The 15,265-nt window shown below is 39.5% G+C and overlaps 1 protein-coding gene across 2 annotated transcripts in view; it reads right to left on the bottom strand.

The window, feature by feature from the left end:
• The window catches only part of ECPAS (Ecm29 proteasome adaptor and scaffold), a 97,533-nt gene that overhangs the window by 6,278 nt on the left and 75,990 nt on the right, over positions 1-15,265 (bottom strand). For both annotated transcript variants that reach the window (XM_024757267.1, XM_024757268.1), the window contains 15 exons: positions 14,282-14,361; positions 13,568-13,673; positions 12,513-12,560; positions 11,355-11,476; positions 9,635-9,785; positions 7,670-7,735; positions 6,373-6,462; positions 5,214-5,280; positions 4,526-4,617; positions 4,380-4,446; positions 3,722-3,913; positions 2,894-3,102; positions 1,992-2,035; positions 1,703-1,895; positions 36-174 (listed from right to left, as the gene is read on the bottom strand). In XM_024757267.1, the coding sequence (XP_024613035.1) occupies positions 36-174; positions 1,703-1,895; positions 1,992-2,035; positions 2,894-3,102; positions 3,722-3,913; positions 4,380-4,446; positions 4,526-4,617; positions 5,214-5,280; positions 6,373-6,462; positions 7,670-7,735; positions 9,635-9,785; positions 11,355-11,476; positions 12,513-12,560; positions 13,568-13,673; positions 14,282-14,361 (1,666 nt within the window). The remainder of the gene's footprint in view (positions 1-35; positions 175-1,702; positions 1,896-1,991; positions 2,036-2,893; positions 3,103-3,721; positions 3,914-4,379; positions 4,447-4,525; positions 4,618-5,213; positions 5,281-6,372; positions 6,463-7,669; positions 7,736-9,634; positions 9,786-11,354; positions 11,477-12,512; positions 12,561-13,567; positions 13,674-14,281; positions 14,362-15,265) is intronic.

Genomic DNA, 15,265 nt, shown 5'->3' with positions numbered 1-15,265 from the left:
ACAGCACTTCTTCAAAGGCAGGTTCTGCTGCTTACGTTGGGTCTCCACATTTCGGGGCCAGGCTTTGCCCAGGCCCTCAAAGGCTCCCAGCAGAGATTCCAGCTGGAGCTCCTTTTCCTTCTCATTCTCATCTTCATTTTTGGTTGTCTGGACTCCAATGCTTTCAGGTGAGTTCTAGGACATGTCAAAAAAAAGGAAAGCAAATTTTAATTTTTTTTTCCTTCAAAGTTACAGGCATACTATTAAAACAATCAGGGTACCAGAGTAGGAGATGTTAACCAAGAATTAAATGCTACAGTCTCTACCATGAGTTTTCCTATTTGTGAAAAGATTTTGTAACAGGAGTACTACACCGCTCCAATAAATTTCGGAAATCCTCTAAAGGAATCTGTAAGCAAAGGAGAAAAAAAATACCATATATGTAGTATTTTGAGCACAACATAAAAAAGACCTGCATTAGAATCACAGAATTAAAGGAGGAAGAACCCGGTAATAATCTAAATCCAAACTCCTTCTTAATAAGATATGGAAACAGGCAGAGAAGTGACTTGTCCAGCAAGCTGATGATACAGACTGCCAAATCCATACACTATCATTATGTATGTAACAGAAATTTTTTTTGATAATTATTTTACTTTGAATTTATTTTTCTCACTGTTTTTATTTTTTTTACAAATCTTTATTGGAGTATAATTGCTTCACAATACTGTGTTAGTTTCTGCTGTACAACAAAGTGAATCAGCCACATGCATACATATGTCCCCAGATCCCCTCCCTCCTAACAGAAATTATTTAAACAGCTTCTTTACAACAGCAAATTCGCAGCAACACAGGAAACAGAATGAGAATGCTATTTAAAAATTTTCATGTTTCACAAAAAAGTAAGTAGGTAAACCATACTCTTCTTTCTTTGAACCAGTGCCCAACCTTTAAAAACGCGCACTTCATTTTCCAAATGAAACCAAAGTCTGCTTTTGATCAAAGTCCCCCAGCATGTGGCAGAGTCTATCTTCTCTCTGGGGTGCCTGGGGTGGCTGCAGCACACGCTTTCAAGGCAGAGCGTATCAGAAGCAAGACAGGGACTGTTCGCCCACTCCAACACCACTTTCGGGAACTCACCGCTCCCACGGCCTTGAGGTTCCCGGCTCACAGGATGAAACCCTTGCAACAAACTCATCATTCTGCTTTTTTAAAAAAACAAAAAACAGCTACCCTTCTCCCACGGAGGGGAAACGGATACCTAGAATGAAGACTACTATTCCCAGCCTCACCTGCAGCCAGGTGTGGCCACCCGGCTAAGCGCTGGCCAGTGGGATAGAAGTGAAAGGGCCTTGTAGCAGCTTCCAGGAACTCTCCTTAAGAGAGAACTGACATACCTACTTTGATCCTTTCTTCATCTCCTCTGCCATCACCCACCTGGAACGCAGATACACGGTGGGCCGTGAAGACAATGGCCACACCCCAGGGAAGGCAGAGCCGGGAGCTGCAAAGAGCCAGACTCCCTAAACTCTCCTGTGAGAGACTAACGTCTACCTTGTGTGAAGCCATGGTATTTGGGGATTTTTCTGCTATATGCAGCTACATGAACCCTCCTAAAATATTCAAACAGGACACAGGAAAATCTCTTCCTTCTTTTTTTTTAAAATTTTTAAAAATTTTTTAAAAGTATAAACCAGACCTGAAAGGATATGGCGATCATTACCTTCTTGATGAGAGGTATGACAATGTCAGCAAACTCCTGGAATCTGTCTTCTTTGGTGGCCTTTAAGACATCCCCTGCACAGCTGATTGCTGCAATCTTGTATTTGGGATTCTCTTTGCAACACTCCTTCAGAACAGCCTGGAGGATTTCACTGGTGCCAGGCTGACTGGGCACAGGCTTCTCCAGCTCTGCACTGCAGGATCCATACAAAAGCATCACAACAGTTAATAAAGGCTGCAGCTCTCAGGTGCAGTGTAAGAAATGGCATCTTCACTGAAGGAACATTTACCTGCAAGCTGTCACCACACAGGCAATGGCTTTCAGCAGTTCTTCCTAAAGGGTTGAAAGATGAGGAAATACTATTAAGCAAACGTGTCATTTACATATGCTGTACATGACTATAATTACCTCATAAATTTTTAAAAATTATGACAACAAAAATTAACCAGAGTCACCATATCTTTGACACACTTAACTGTTTAACAAGCACATCCACAGAGTTTTACTCCAACCACGGAAGCAGGGTAACTGTCTTCCTCTCCATTTCATAAAGCCTAGAGAACTAACTTGTCCAAAGTCACAGAGGCAGAAGCGTCAACAATGGAATCAGAACTGTGTCTGACTCCTAGACCCGTACTTCGTCTACTGTTCTGAACTGGCCACTACTGGCTTCTACCACGTCAACCAGACTGTACGTGATGCCACAGTCTCGCGCTCCCCACTGAGTAGTCACTGTGTATAACCCACCATCACCCTTGTATAAAAAATGACTTTTACTAACTCAGAGGCCCCAGAGATGGGCATCCTCAGCCCGGGGTTTAGCCACAGCTTGCCTTGCTACTCAATTTCACATGTGCCCAAATTCTGATCTGTTCATGAGGTCAACAGGGACAAAAGGGTGACCACTTGGTTTAAGACTTCTCTTGGAAAGATGAACATGATAAATAAAAATTAACCTCCAGCATTACTGTGCAGTATTCAAGGACACATGGGTTATACTTTGATGAAATATCACATTTAATCAGGCAAAGTTTACCCAAAGCTTCCCAACTGCCTAGGAAATCTGCTTTACAAAAACAACCCATCTGATGTCCCACAAAACAACATTCTAATTTTTATAGAAAATGAAAGATGAAGTCATAATCCTTTAAGGATACCTTAAATTTAACTGGGCATGAATGGTTCCTTTACCTTTCCTGCCCATGTTCGTCCAGCCAGGCCTTGCAGTAATGCGGTCAGTATCATTCCCAGATACGGAGGTACCAGGGAGCTGGTTTGTTTTGCAATTGATGCCATGGCAATTGCACCCTGGGCTTTCATTTTCCAGGACTGAGACTGTAAAGCCTTCTGGGTGATAGTAATCAACTCCTGCAGGTATAACCGAATGCCACCAAAGGAACCTAAAACAAAATTAAAAGCAACTCTTAAGTGACCAAAAAATTATATATATATATATGTGTGTGTGTGTGTGTGTGTGTGTATATGTGTATATATATATGTAAACTAACTGATTTTTCTTTTCTAAGTCTGGAATAAAAGTCAGTGACCATCAATCTAAAGCAGTGATTCTCAATGGTTACATCACATCACTCTCTGCAAGGGAGAGAAAGTGGGTGGTGGTGTGAGAAATCTTGACAACAGCAGGACGTTATGAACTTGGATATGTCCACGGGAGGACTCTCGTCCATTAACGTGTGTCAAGATGGAGAGCAGAGTGGAGAAGCACTACTCTAAAATAATACTCAAGGCAACACGAAAATCACTGTTCATTCTCAACTGAAATAAGCAAAGCTCTGCATCGCTTGGGCAGTTTCTATTCTCTCATATGGGCAGCAATGAGAGCTCTGAGCGCCAGCCTGAGAACTTGGAAATGTGGATGGGCTGAGAACCCAATGGGACACACATTGTTAAGGTCCCGGGAAAGTAACTACAGAAGTTTATGAATAAAAAAATATGAGTTAAAAATTTCAACTGTGGTTCTTAAGAAACAGGTTTAATTCACAGGCACTGTTTACTAACCAGGTACATTTTCCTGCCACACTTCAGTCCATAAATTACATTCTTCTTTTTCTGCTTTCTCCTCATCAGCAATTTCATGCATGCCTAGGAATGCCAAAGGCAGAACTTCTTTGGCATGGTTCTTCAGTACATCAGGGCTGTACCGTCCAATAGCATGAACAGTCAGAGCACAAGAGGTCTTGTAGATGGGTTCTAAAGAGAAGTAGAAAAAAACAATCTTTATGACACTTACTGTGTTTAGGGTAACTGATCAAAACAGACCACTGCTCTGGGCTTCCCTGGTGGCGCAGTGGTTGAGAGTCCGCCTGCCGATGCAGGGGACACGGGTTCGTGCCCCGGTCCGGGAAGATCCCACATGCCGTGGAGCGGCTGGGCCCGTGAGCCATGGCCGCTGAGCCTGCGCGTCCGGAGCCTGTGCTCCGCAAAGGGAGAGGCCACAACAGTGAGAGGCCCGTGTACCGCAAAAAAACAAAACAAAACAAAACAAAAAACAGGCCACTGCTCGACTTGTACCACAGCAAAACAAACCAGTAAAATCAATCAGAAATGTTCCTAGCAAACCACATAAAATCAGAAAGGTTAAGACCTGATTTGTATTGTTTCATTAGGTTGTTTACATCTAACTTAACAATAATTTAAGTAGGAAGAAAAAAGGTACCTTCTTTCTCCATATACCAGCCATTGAGTTTCTGCAGGAGTTTCTCCGTGCTGCTATCCCGTGACGTCTGGAAGAGAAACAATCCTGGTCAGTTCTTCATAATTATCAAAGTATAATTACTTAACTAAGTAAGAAATTCAACTCACCCGAACTAAATGGCCCATGGCAAATGCACAGGATTTCTGAATTACACCATTCCGATCTGTCAGGCCACTAAGCAAAGCACTCATGAGTTTACCTAGTGGAAACAAAGAAGAAAAATCTGATACTTGGCTGACCAAATGCTCTGCTCTGTTCGTAGGACCAAAACAAACTTAACCCTATAATTAATATCTGATTTATTCCATAGTAGTCTAGAACCCTTGCATGTTACATTTGTATATCCATTTGCTTCTCTTTCCCTGGTATAAAATTAAAAATTACTCTGTTATTAATTAATTAATCTAGACTATTATGGGGACAGTTGCAAAAACAAGAGTTAGGTACATGAAGTTCATCAGCCCCATCTAGAAGCCAATTCAAGAAAAGAAAAATGCTGATGTAAAATTAAATATAAATGGTAATAAACCATTTATACAGTACAGAATAGCAGATACTCTCACCTCCTTATACCACCAAGAAATAAACACTTATAAAACAGTAAAAACTTGCTAAGCTTGATCATCCTGTACCTCTTGCAAACAGAGATAAAGGTAGAAGTGGGAGAGTTTGAGGGAAGAAAAAGTACACGATACCACAGGCATGTCTGAATGATCACTGTTTTTCCTTTTAAAACCTTGTCATACAAGACATGGCCATACAAAAACATCACCCCAGTGGTTTTGACAAACTCACCTGAGTAAGGTGTTAGGTCCTGGGGACACTGAGTGGTTAATGACACAATGACACTGGCACAGCCTCCCTACAGGGTTACAAAGGCAAAGGTCTAAATTTGATGGTCACAATGTTCTATCAAACCCTTGGTCTTAGGAGTCAAAGATTTAAAGAAATACACAAAGCCTTACAGCCCCTCCAAGATTCTATCTAGAAAGAGTAAAACTCTTATTTTAAACTATTAACACAAAGATTTCCTTCAAGACTTCCTATAGAGGTCTTGCTGCAAGTATACACTGCTCTCATACATTTCAAGCTAGAAGGAGACTCGTACAATCTTTTGGGAGGGCAACATGTCATCCTGTCCATCCTTGTTCTAACATTTCCCATTCTAGGAATTTAACCAAAGGAAGCAGCTTCAGATGTGTCCAAAACCATTCATCACAGCGCTTTGTTTAGTATCAAAAAAGCTGAAAACAAATCAGGTATTCCTTGATGGGTTAAAATAAATGATGTTTCAGCCACATGAGAGAGTATATGGCCATTAGAGAGGACATCGTAGAAGACACATGCACAGAAAGAGACCAGAAGGAAACATTTCAAAATATCAACAGCAATTAACCTATGGGTGGTAAACTTACGGACAACCTTTAACTTTCTTCTGATCTATAAATGCTAAGATTTTAAAATATAAGTAAATGTTAATTTTGTCAGGAGAAATAAACGTGAGTTGTTTGTTTTCAAAGTGTACGGTGTGGGATCTGATCCTTGAAAAATCTTGGAAAGGAAGACATTTTTCCATCTAAATACCTACTGATTCCTCTGTGAAAAATGCTCATCACCACCTTAAGCAACCGTGACTTGGTAACTGGATGAGCATTTCCACTAATAACTGATTATGAACGAGGACCCAGAGGGCATGTACCTGGCAACCAGGGGACAGAAATGATTCCACTAAAAAAGTAAGACAATGTTTACTGAATATAAGTCACATGTTTTATATTCTGAATGAGTTACATGTTTTAAGTTATTAGTGCAATCATAGAAACAAAATAGTTAACATAAAATAAAGTCAGGTTTTAAGAAAAAAAAATGAATTTCACACATGACGGCTGTTCTATTTTTGTGGCCCAAACTAATGAAGATGCAAATTCCTCTTATGAAAAATACACTTGCTTACCTTAGTTCCAAGACCTACACCACTTCTGATCAGTTCACATAACCTAGGAACTAGCTCACCCAGCACCGACACATCAAGATACTGCAGGCACTTTTGGAAGAGAATAAATATAAAGTTAACCTTGGCAAATAATTAAGTCAGTACCACATCTTCAATTAAAAACTGCCCACGTCAACTATGTACCCAACTGGTTTTGACATGAAGTGCAAAAACCACTGGTTTGATTTTGCTCCAATTTCAATGTTAAAATCATTATACTACAAACAAGAAAACCATTCATCAGTGGATCAACATTAAAAATAAAACAAAAATAATAAAAGAACATTGATTTATAAAGGAGAAAATAAATAAAGAGTACCCAAGAAGAGAGGATCTCTCTGGGCCTACTTCCTCTTTAACAATCCATGTTTAGTGTAAAAGACCTAGATTAAAACTGACCTTCTTCCGTGGGCCTGCCCTATCAAGCCACCTGATTAAAGTTGACGTCTTAGCTGAATTTGCTATACTATACTTTTGAAAATGTAATGACGTATATTCTATTACTGATGAGCATATCTATAAGGTGCTTGCTAACTATTCCTATTTCTTTAAGCTTTCTTTTGCCCTCATAATCCAACGAAGACATCCTTAGACCATATTTTGGTAATAGTTCCCCAGTAAGCACTAAAAAAATTCCTTCTTCTCTTGTCTAGTCCTGTGATCTGCCCATCAAAACAATTTCCAGTAGCTCACAAGCTCTCATTTAACCACTCCAGGGCATGCACAGCAGAGTCGGCTTTTGTGACCTTAGAGACTCTTTAACCCACGATTCCAGAAACATTGGAATTTCGAAACTTGGTGCCAAGCAGCTCTTTTCTGCAAATCCCCTTCCTTTAACTGAACAACCTACCAACATTGCTCAGTTCTCTCTCCCTACCTTTTATGCTTCCTACTTCACTAACACCTCCAGCTTACACCTTCCTAGGTCCTCCCAGAAACAATGCTCAGGCAGAGACAAGTATCCGAACTTTCTAAATAGGCAGGCCAAAAGATATACAGATTTATAGGCAGACCTTTTAATATATTGTTCTCCTGTGTAACACAAATCTGGACTAATGCAATCTAGTATTGGGGAAAGTATTCCATTTAGTAATACAGGAAAAGAAAAAAGAACTATACTAAGAATAAAACTAGAGTCACAACAGCTGCCTTGACTCATCCCTTAAACCTCTACTTCATTTAATGTAACCTGAAGACTTTGAACAATTACACTCTAAGGTAAGCAAACATAAATGTTCTCATTACGTGAGGCACTTACCATGTTGATTGTTTCCATCATGGGAGAGGATTTGGCAGCATTGAGTCGGGCACTGTCCATCGCAGCCTGAGAACACAAATGCAAGCACATTCAATCAATTAAGAAGAACCTCCAGGGAATTCCCTGGCGGCCCAGTGGTTAGGACTCTGCGGTTTTCACTGCTGAGGGCATGGGTTTGATCCCTGGTCAGGGAACTAGGATCCCACAAGCTGCACATGGCACAGCCAAAATAAAAGAAGAACCTCCACACACTCAAATTGGGCTTTACTGACAAGTTAAGGAATATTTTAAAAAATAATATATAGATACAACAAATTCAAACACAAGTCTAAATAATTTCTTTTGTTCTACACTCAACCATATATATGTAGAAGCAGCATCTCACTGTAAGTGAGAAATGCAGACAACGGTTAGAAATTAACTGCAGTTAGAAAATAACATAGTATGGCTCTGAGCAAGTTATCCAGCCTTCTCGAGCCTCAGGTTCTCCCTCCATTAAATAAAGAAACAGACTAAATAATTCTCTATCTAATACACGATTTTTAATTTTATACATGTATTGTTTTAACTTTATAAAGGACCCTCCTATCTATTGATACAATAGCATTTTAATCAAATAACTATGGTACAGGAGAGGTTGACACTATCCAGACATAGTAAGTGAGAAAACTCAGGCATACAGAAGTGACTTGCCTAGGGCTGCAAAGTTTGGACTAGAATTTCTGTTTCCTAATTCTCAACACCTAGTAGCTGAGAACCTAGGAAAGGCAAGATTACTGCTGAAAGAGGAAAGAATGATGACTGCAGAAGAAACAGCAATATCAGAGGCAAAGGGAAAACAGAGTAAGTGATTAGAATATAATAGTTTAGGTAAGTTGAAAACCAAATAGTGAACCGAGAGAAAACTTTTACAATCATATAACAGGAGTTTGACAGTTCTAATAAAGACAAATGTAAAAACATAAACAAGTGAAAAACAGACACAGAGTAGAAACATACAACTCACAGAAGAAATATTTATAAATGGATAACATAATAGGAAAAGACAATGGACAACACTAATACTAATACTAGGAAACTAAATTAGAATAATGAGATTCTTGCTTATCAGACTGGTATTATTCAATGTTGGCAAAGATGTGGAGAAAACAGAACATTCATAACTTCTGATGCCACAAAATCTCTCACACTGAAGTTCAAAATAATCTCACTGTAGAATACTATGCATGCACTAAAAAGAATGAAATAGATCCATATATACACATGGTATTTTGTTAAAAACAAAAATCAAGTTGCAGAACAATATTTGCAGTCTGATTCTATTTTAAAACTAGTATGTTTGTTTGATTTTGAAGCCTATGACTACAAAAGAACTTGAAAAAAGACCCAGGAACTGCTGGCAGTGAGGACTCCTCAGGAAATGACACTGTACTGCCACAGCAGAGGGGCCTCCTAGGGGATACTTTCTACTCTTCTGTGTTGTTTTAAACTTTTCACAATAAATGTTTCACCTGTAATTAAAAAAAACAGAACAAAACTCTGATCAGAGACTAGGGAACTACAGTACACCTAAAGGGCAGAATAATTTGGGACTATGCAAAAGTCTAGCTACAAATCCTCTTGACTTGCAAAGCAGGAATGGTCCATAGGAGGACTCTGAGGGTGTAGACCCAACCCCTAGAAAATAAACAAACATGTACAAAAAACCGTGTTAAATAAATGTATTGATGTATTTTTTTGGACGGAAGTGTCATTCTTCATTCACTTCACATAACAGTGTATGAGCCCTCTCCACCCCCACTAAAGAAACACTGCATGTGGTTATAGAAGCTGAGCTGTTTCAAAAGTGGTGAAAGTATCATCTGAGTCATGGAGTTTGTCTAAGGACCCTGGAAGGCCTGTTGAGTATCTTAACAGGACTCTCCCTTCATGATAATTACCAACATGGCTGTGTTGTCAACTCACCTTTTCTTGGTCTGTAGCCCGGAGACTCAAATAATTGAGAACTTGAGGCTCCAAGACACTTAAGGATTCTAGCAGAGCTGGGATGAGTTTTGGTGCATGGGGTTTCAACATGGCTCCTGCACTTTTGCTGATCTTCACGAGGGTGTTAATGCTACAGACACACAAAACACAACTCCTGAGTCCTTCTAACAAAGCAAGAAGCCCTACAGGTCTAATCATGAAGAGTTTCTGCACTTTATTGCATTAAGGAACATACTCCCTTGGGTACAGAGCCTGGCCTTAGCTCTGTGTTGGTTTTTTTTTTGGTTTTTGTTTTTACTTTTTATTACAGAAATTTTCACACATATATGAAAGTAAAGAGAATCATAAATGCAATTCTGTATGCTCTCCACCCAGTTCAACAAGCAGCAACCTTTGGCCAATTCTGTCTCACTTAGGCATCCACCATACATACAGACCATTCATATACTTTACCCCCTGCCACTGTAGTATTTTGAAGCGTATTCCCTAACTAAACTTCTCCATGTATCATGAAGAGACCCAGACCTTTTATCATAATCAAAATACCATTTCACACCTAAAAAATATTAAGAATTTCTTTCATATCATCTAATATTCAAGTTTCCTGATTGCTTCACAAGTGTCCGTAAGAGTTGGTTTGCCGAAATCGAATCCAGAGTCCATCTACACATTGCAATTTACTGCATTTCTTGAATCTTTTTCAACAGTGCTCTCTCCGTCCTCTTTTTTTTAAGCTATTGATTTGTGTTCTGATGGTGTCACTTAAGAGGTTCCTCTGTAGCTTATACAGATCTGCAGGCTAAAATCAAGTTCAGTTCAATTTTTTTAAAAACAAGAATCTTTCACGGGTGGTCTTCACATGTCCTGTCTCATCACATCAAGATGCTTATCTTTTTTTGTGCTGTTAAAGAATGAACAGCAGGTTCAAGTTTGGTCAGCATGAACCAACCATCCATTATAATGCTCCTCCCGTCAGCCTTTACCAGTGGACTCGGGAGCCACTTATGATCATTACCTGGAGTATCTTAGTGAGGACAGCAAAATGGTGATATCCTAATTTTATCATTCCTTTGCATTTGTTAGGTGACTCCTTCTGAGAAGAGCTTTCCCATAGCAACTATTTAGTTACCATGAAATAGTGTTGGTACTATTAATTTGAGCTAATTTCAAGAGTGAAATAAAAAATGGAACAGATGAAGTTCCCAGATAGCACTCTGGTTAAAAAAAAAAAAAAAGAATCCTTCACTGCTGATTTTAACTTAAAAGCGCCATATATATCTAAATGTGTACTACTTGAATATTTCACAGGCGGTAAACAGTTTATTTTAAACATAATAATCTGTGAAACATTACTAAGTGGTATAACCAACAAGCAAGCTCTCAAGGACCTGAGGCATAGCAGAACAGGAAGATGTGCCTGCTGGGGGCAGAGGCCGATGACAAGAAAAGAACACACTTTACTCAAGGTTGAGGCAGAGTGGCAGAAGGCTGGACAAAAGCAAGGCTCCCATGAGAATGTCTCTGCAAAAATGTTCTGACTCACCACTTCTCGCATTTGCTATTGGGTCACCCCACTGGATTCTCCTCAACTCATTTCTCCATTCTTTCAAGAATCTAACATTCAAAGAAACCCAATTTCTACTGGGTGGCTAAGAACTAAGTAAATCCAATGCATTCAATTTCATCAGCTGATTCAAACCTGAGGGCTCGAACTTCTGTCACAGGACTCATCACTCCTTTGTCCAGAAGGCAGGGCAGGAGGACAGCAATGGTTCTCTGGCCAGCGGCTCCTTTGGCAGGGTCACACATTTTCACACAAACCTCACATACAAAGAGCAGGGAAATTAGTGACACTGACCTCTCACCCAATAACGCGTTCATCTGACAAAATACTTCCTACTTCCTATATCCATAGAAAAGGGTAAGTGACTCTACTTTCTACGACATCACAGGAAGAAAAAGAAGATCTCATGATCTGGGATTGAGTCCTATGTCTGCCAATAACTAAACAGAAAATTTGGTAATGCATTTTACTTTCTAAGCTTTGGTCTTCTAATTTGTGAAACAGGAAACAGTTGAAGATGAAACGAGAAAATGTTTAGAAAGCACTCTGAAGAATGCTTAAGGTATTACTATCAATAACTTTGGGTGGCAGCATAACACAGAGGTCAAGAACACAAATGTGGAATAAGAAACACTTGGATTTAAAACCTTCTAATACATTAGAAGGCCCTGATATACCACGAAATCAAGTTCAAGTGGGGAACCAGTTTCAAAAAGGCTGCCAGGGCTTCCCTGGTGGCGCAGTGGTTGAGAGTCCGCCTGCTGATGCAGGGGACATGGGTTCGTGCCCCGGTTCGGGAAGATCCCATATGCCGCGGAGCGGCTAGGCCCGTGAGCCATGGCCGCTAAGCCTGCGCGTCCGGAGCCTGTGCTCCGCAACGGGAGAGGCCACAGCAGTGAGAGGCCCGCGTACCGCAAAAGACAAAAAAAGGTTGCCAACTTCATAAGTATGAAAGGCAGATTAACATATAAACGTAGCAATAATAAAGAGAATAGATGTTGCTTGATCTAAATGTAATGTGTACTTCAGGGTCAAGAGAAAGTCCTATCTTATATAAAGGCCTAGGAAAGCTCTCCATTTAAACAGCCCAGAGACACACTTTGTTAAAAATACTAGCTTTCTAATGTAATAGCAACCAGTTTCCCATTTATTGTTAAGAAGTGGGCTGTAACATGAAGCCAGTTACAGTGCAACTAAATGTCACTTTATATGACAAAAAAATAAGTCATAATTTTCACTGTCACATAGAATCCTGCCCCACTTCACCTCCCAGTATAAGACTAGAGTTTTCACCTTGCTCAGCGTTTTCAGAGCTAGTTCTGCTGCTTTTCGTACAGATTCCTAAAAATGAGAAAAATATGACATTATACAACGTCAGAGTTTCCTTCTCATCTACCCCAAAATGTGTATGTAAACTGCCTCCAAATCTACACAAATTGGTGGAAAATCCTACTTTCATTACTAGGTAAAAAATGGTGTTTCACTAGGCTCTTTGCCCGTCAAGGAACATACTACCATTCCATACTACTGTTTTTTAAATTAGATACAACCTATTTTGACCTTACAAAAATATGGATATTAAGTATAACAGTTTAGAAACTAAATGTATTATAAAAGCAAATATATAGAGATTTATGTGAAGATTCTGAAAGACTTAAAAAGAACTCCGACGAATAAAGCAAAAAACTGAAGTGCCTAATTTTAATGGTAAGATGAGAAAATTTTAAATTTAGACTGCCGAGGCAAAAGAGAAACTGGTCACGTTATTTGGGAATGACTGATCCAACTTACGAAGCTGATCTAAGTAGAGTTATTTTGGATTATTTCTGAACTGTTATTTGTTCCTCACAACAGCATCACAAGATCGCTACTAAAAGAAAATCAGGCAGTAGTTACCCTTTTTTCTTTTTTTTTTTTTAACTTTAATTAAATTTAGATCTAAAGATACCTAAACTTGCCACTTCACAGACACATCAAAACTGAAACTTTGGGGCTTCCCTGGTGGCGCAGTGGTTGAGAGTCCGCCTGCCGATGCAGGGGACATGGGTTCGTGCCCCAGTCCGGGAAGATCCCACATGCCGCAGAGCGGCTGGGCCCGTGAGCCATGGCTGCTGAGCCTGTGCGTCCGGAGGCTGTGCTCCTCAATGGAAGAGGCCACAGCAGTGAGAGGCCCGCGTACCGCAAAAAAAAAAAAAAAACAAAAAAACAAAACTGAAACTTTGGAGGAAAATTCTGGTCTTTTAAAACAAATTGTCTGGATATTGAATTTTGAAATATGTAACATACATATTTTAACAATTCCAATTTATGCTATTCTATAAATAAATGCAGATTTATGTATATAGTACCTTTATATCATCTTGTACTCTAAAGAGAGTTTCCCAAATTTCTGGAAGTTTATCAATGATGTCATCTAGGGGTCTTCCTCTCAATAAATCATTCAGAGCTAAACAGCTGAAAATAAACAATTTGGTTTCAAATATATGATCAAGAAAGCTCAATATTTTACTATGAAACATTCATATCAAACAAGAATATGGATTCTGCTTATATTTCTAGTCTTAACCCCCTCACCCCAAATCGGCAATGACTACTCTCTGCTTGGTGCCTCAAATATACCCCAGGCATATGGCATGTACACTCATCAAATGTCTATTTCCCACAACTATAATATAATCTCTTTAAGATGATACATCATTTTTTACTTACCAATATACCTCCAGGGCCTAGCACACTGCCAAGCATATAGCAGGCACTGAATAAACATAAATTATATATGTATAAATAAATGCTACCCTACAAAGTCATGAGAGTATATAAATGTATCTTGATGTCTAATTTAACAAGTGATCTACTTCTGTTATTTCATACTTACAAAAATTAAGACAACTTAGGAAAACCACTGACTAGAGCTTAAATATCATTAACTGTCTAACCCAACCAGAAATATGCTTTTTAGTGGTTTTAACTTATTCCTTTTGCACAAAGTATAAAACTTGGAAATTTGAAGGGAAAAAAAATTCCGTTTTATTTGACTAGTCTTATATTTCCAAAAATGGTACCTGGATTCTCGAACTCGCCACATATTGCTGGTTAGATTCTTAACCAAATCTTGAAGAATTTCCTTCAAATACTTATCCACCTAATGAAAGCAAAAGGATAAAACTGAGAACGCAAAATCCATCAATAATCAAATGATTCATCTCTACCACACTGTGTTTCTGTACGTAACAGCCTAAGTGTCTCCCTAGGCCTCTCAGTCCACAACTCTCTCCCCACTTTAGCTGCTGAAAGCTGCCCAGCTGATCATCCTGAAATGCAAACGTGATCCTCTTATTTTCCTCAGTGCATGAGAATAAAGTCCAATCACCCAGGCGTGGATACGAAGCCCTCCTGGGACCATCTAGCTCCCAAGTTCTTATATGTCCTGTCTCACCTCCACTCCCTAGCACACACTACCTCTACCTCTTCCATCTCCTACTTGTTCAAGATTCAAATCAGGCATCACCTTCGCAGACAGGACTGGCCTACTCTGCCCTATGTTCCCACGGCACCTGCTTAAGCACATTGTATCAGACAGCACAGTAACTGTCCTGCCCCCTCACACTGAGACCTCGAGGGCAGGGACAGTGTCTCACTTGTCCTTCCCTCCCTGGTAGCCTGCACCATGTCTGGCACATAAAGAAGCACTTGATTGTTCAGAATGAAGACGAATTTAATCTTTTAAGCCTCTTTAGTTTTGATATACACTTATCCATTTGGTAATAACTACACACACCGATAGTAGATTCCCTTTTTATGCTAATCCAAAGAACTTCAAGAGTTATGGCTTTTCCACTATTACTCTTGTAGGTAGGAGAGGTTTTGTTATCCTCACTTACATTTAAAAAAACCAAGACAGGGAGGAAATAACTCACCTAAGATTTAAGAAACTGATGTCTTTCTACGTCCATGTCTCTAGACAGTCTCCATAGTGATCTCATCCACATCTGTGGCTTCACCTTCCACTCACACAGAAGTGACACTCACATCTCACGAGCCTAAGC

The sequence above is a fragment of the Neophocaena asiaeorientalis genome, unplaced genomic scaffold (assembly GCF_003031525.2).
Source record: "Neophocaena asiaeorientalis asiaeorientalis breed wild unplaced genomic scaffold, Neophocaena_asiaeorientalis_V1.1 scaffold432, whole genome shotgun sequence".
In the NCBI taxonomy this organism is placed as follows: Eukaryota; Metazoa; Chordata; class Mammalia; order Artiodactyla; family Phocoenidae; genus Neophocaena; species Neophocaena asiaeorientalis.
Note: the sequence above shows the minus strand (reverse complement) of the source record. Positions and strands in the feature narration are given on the sequence as shown.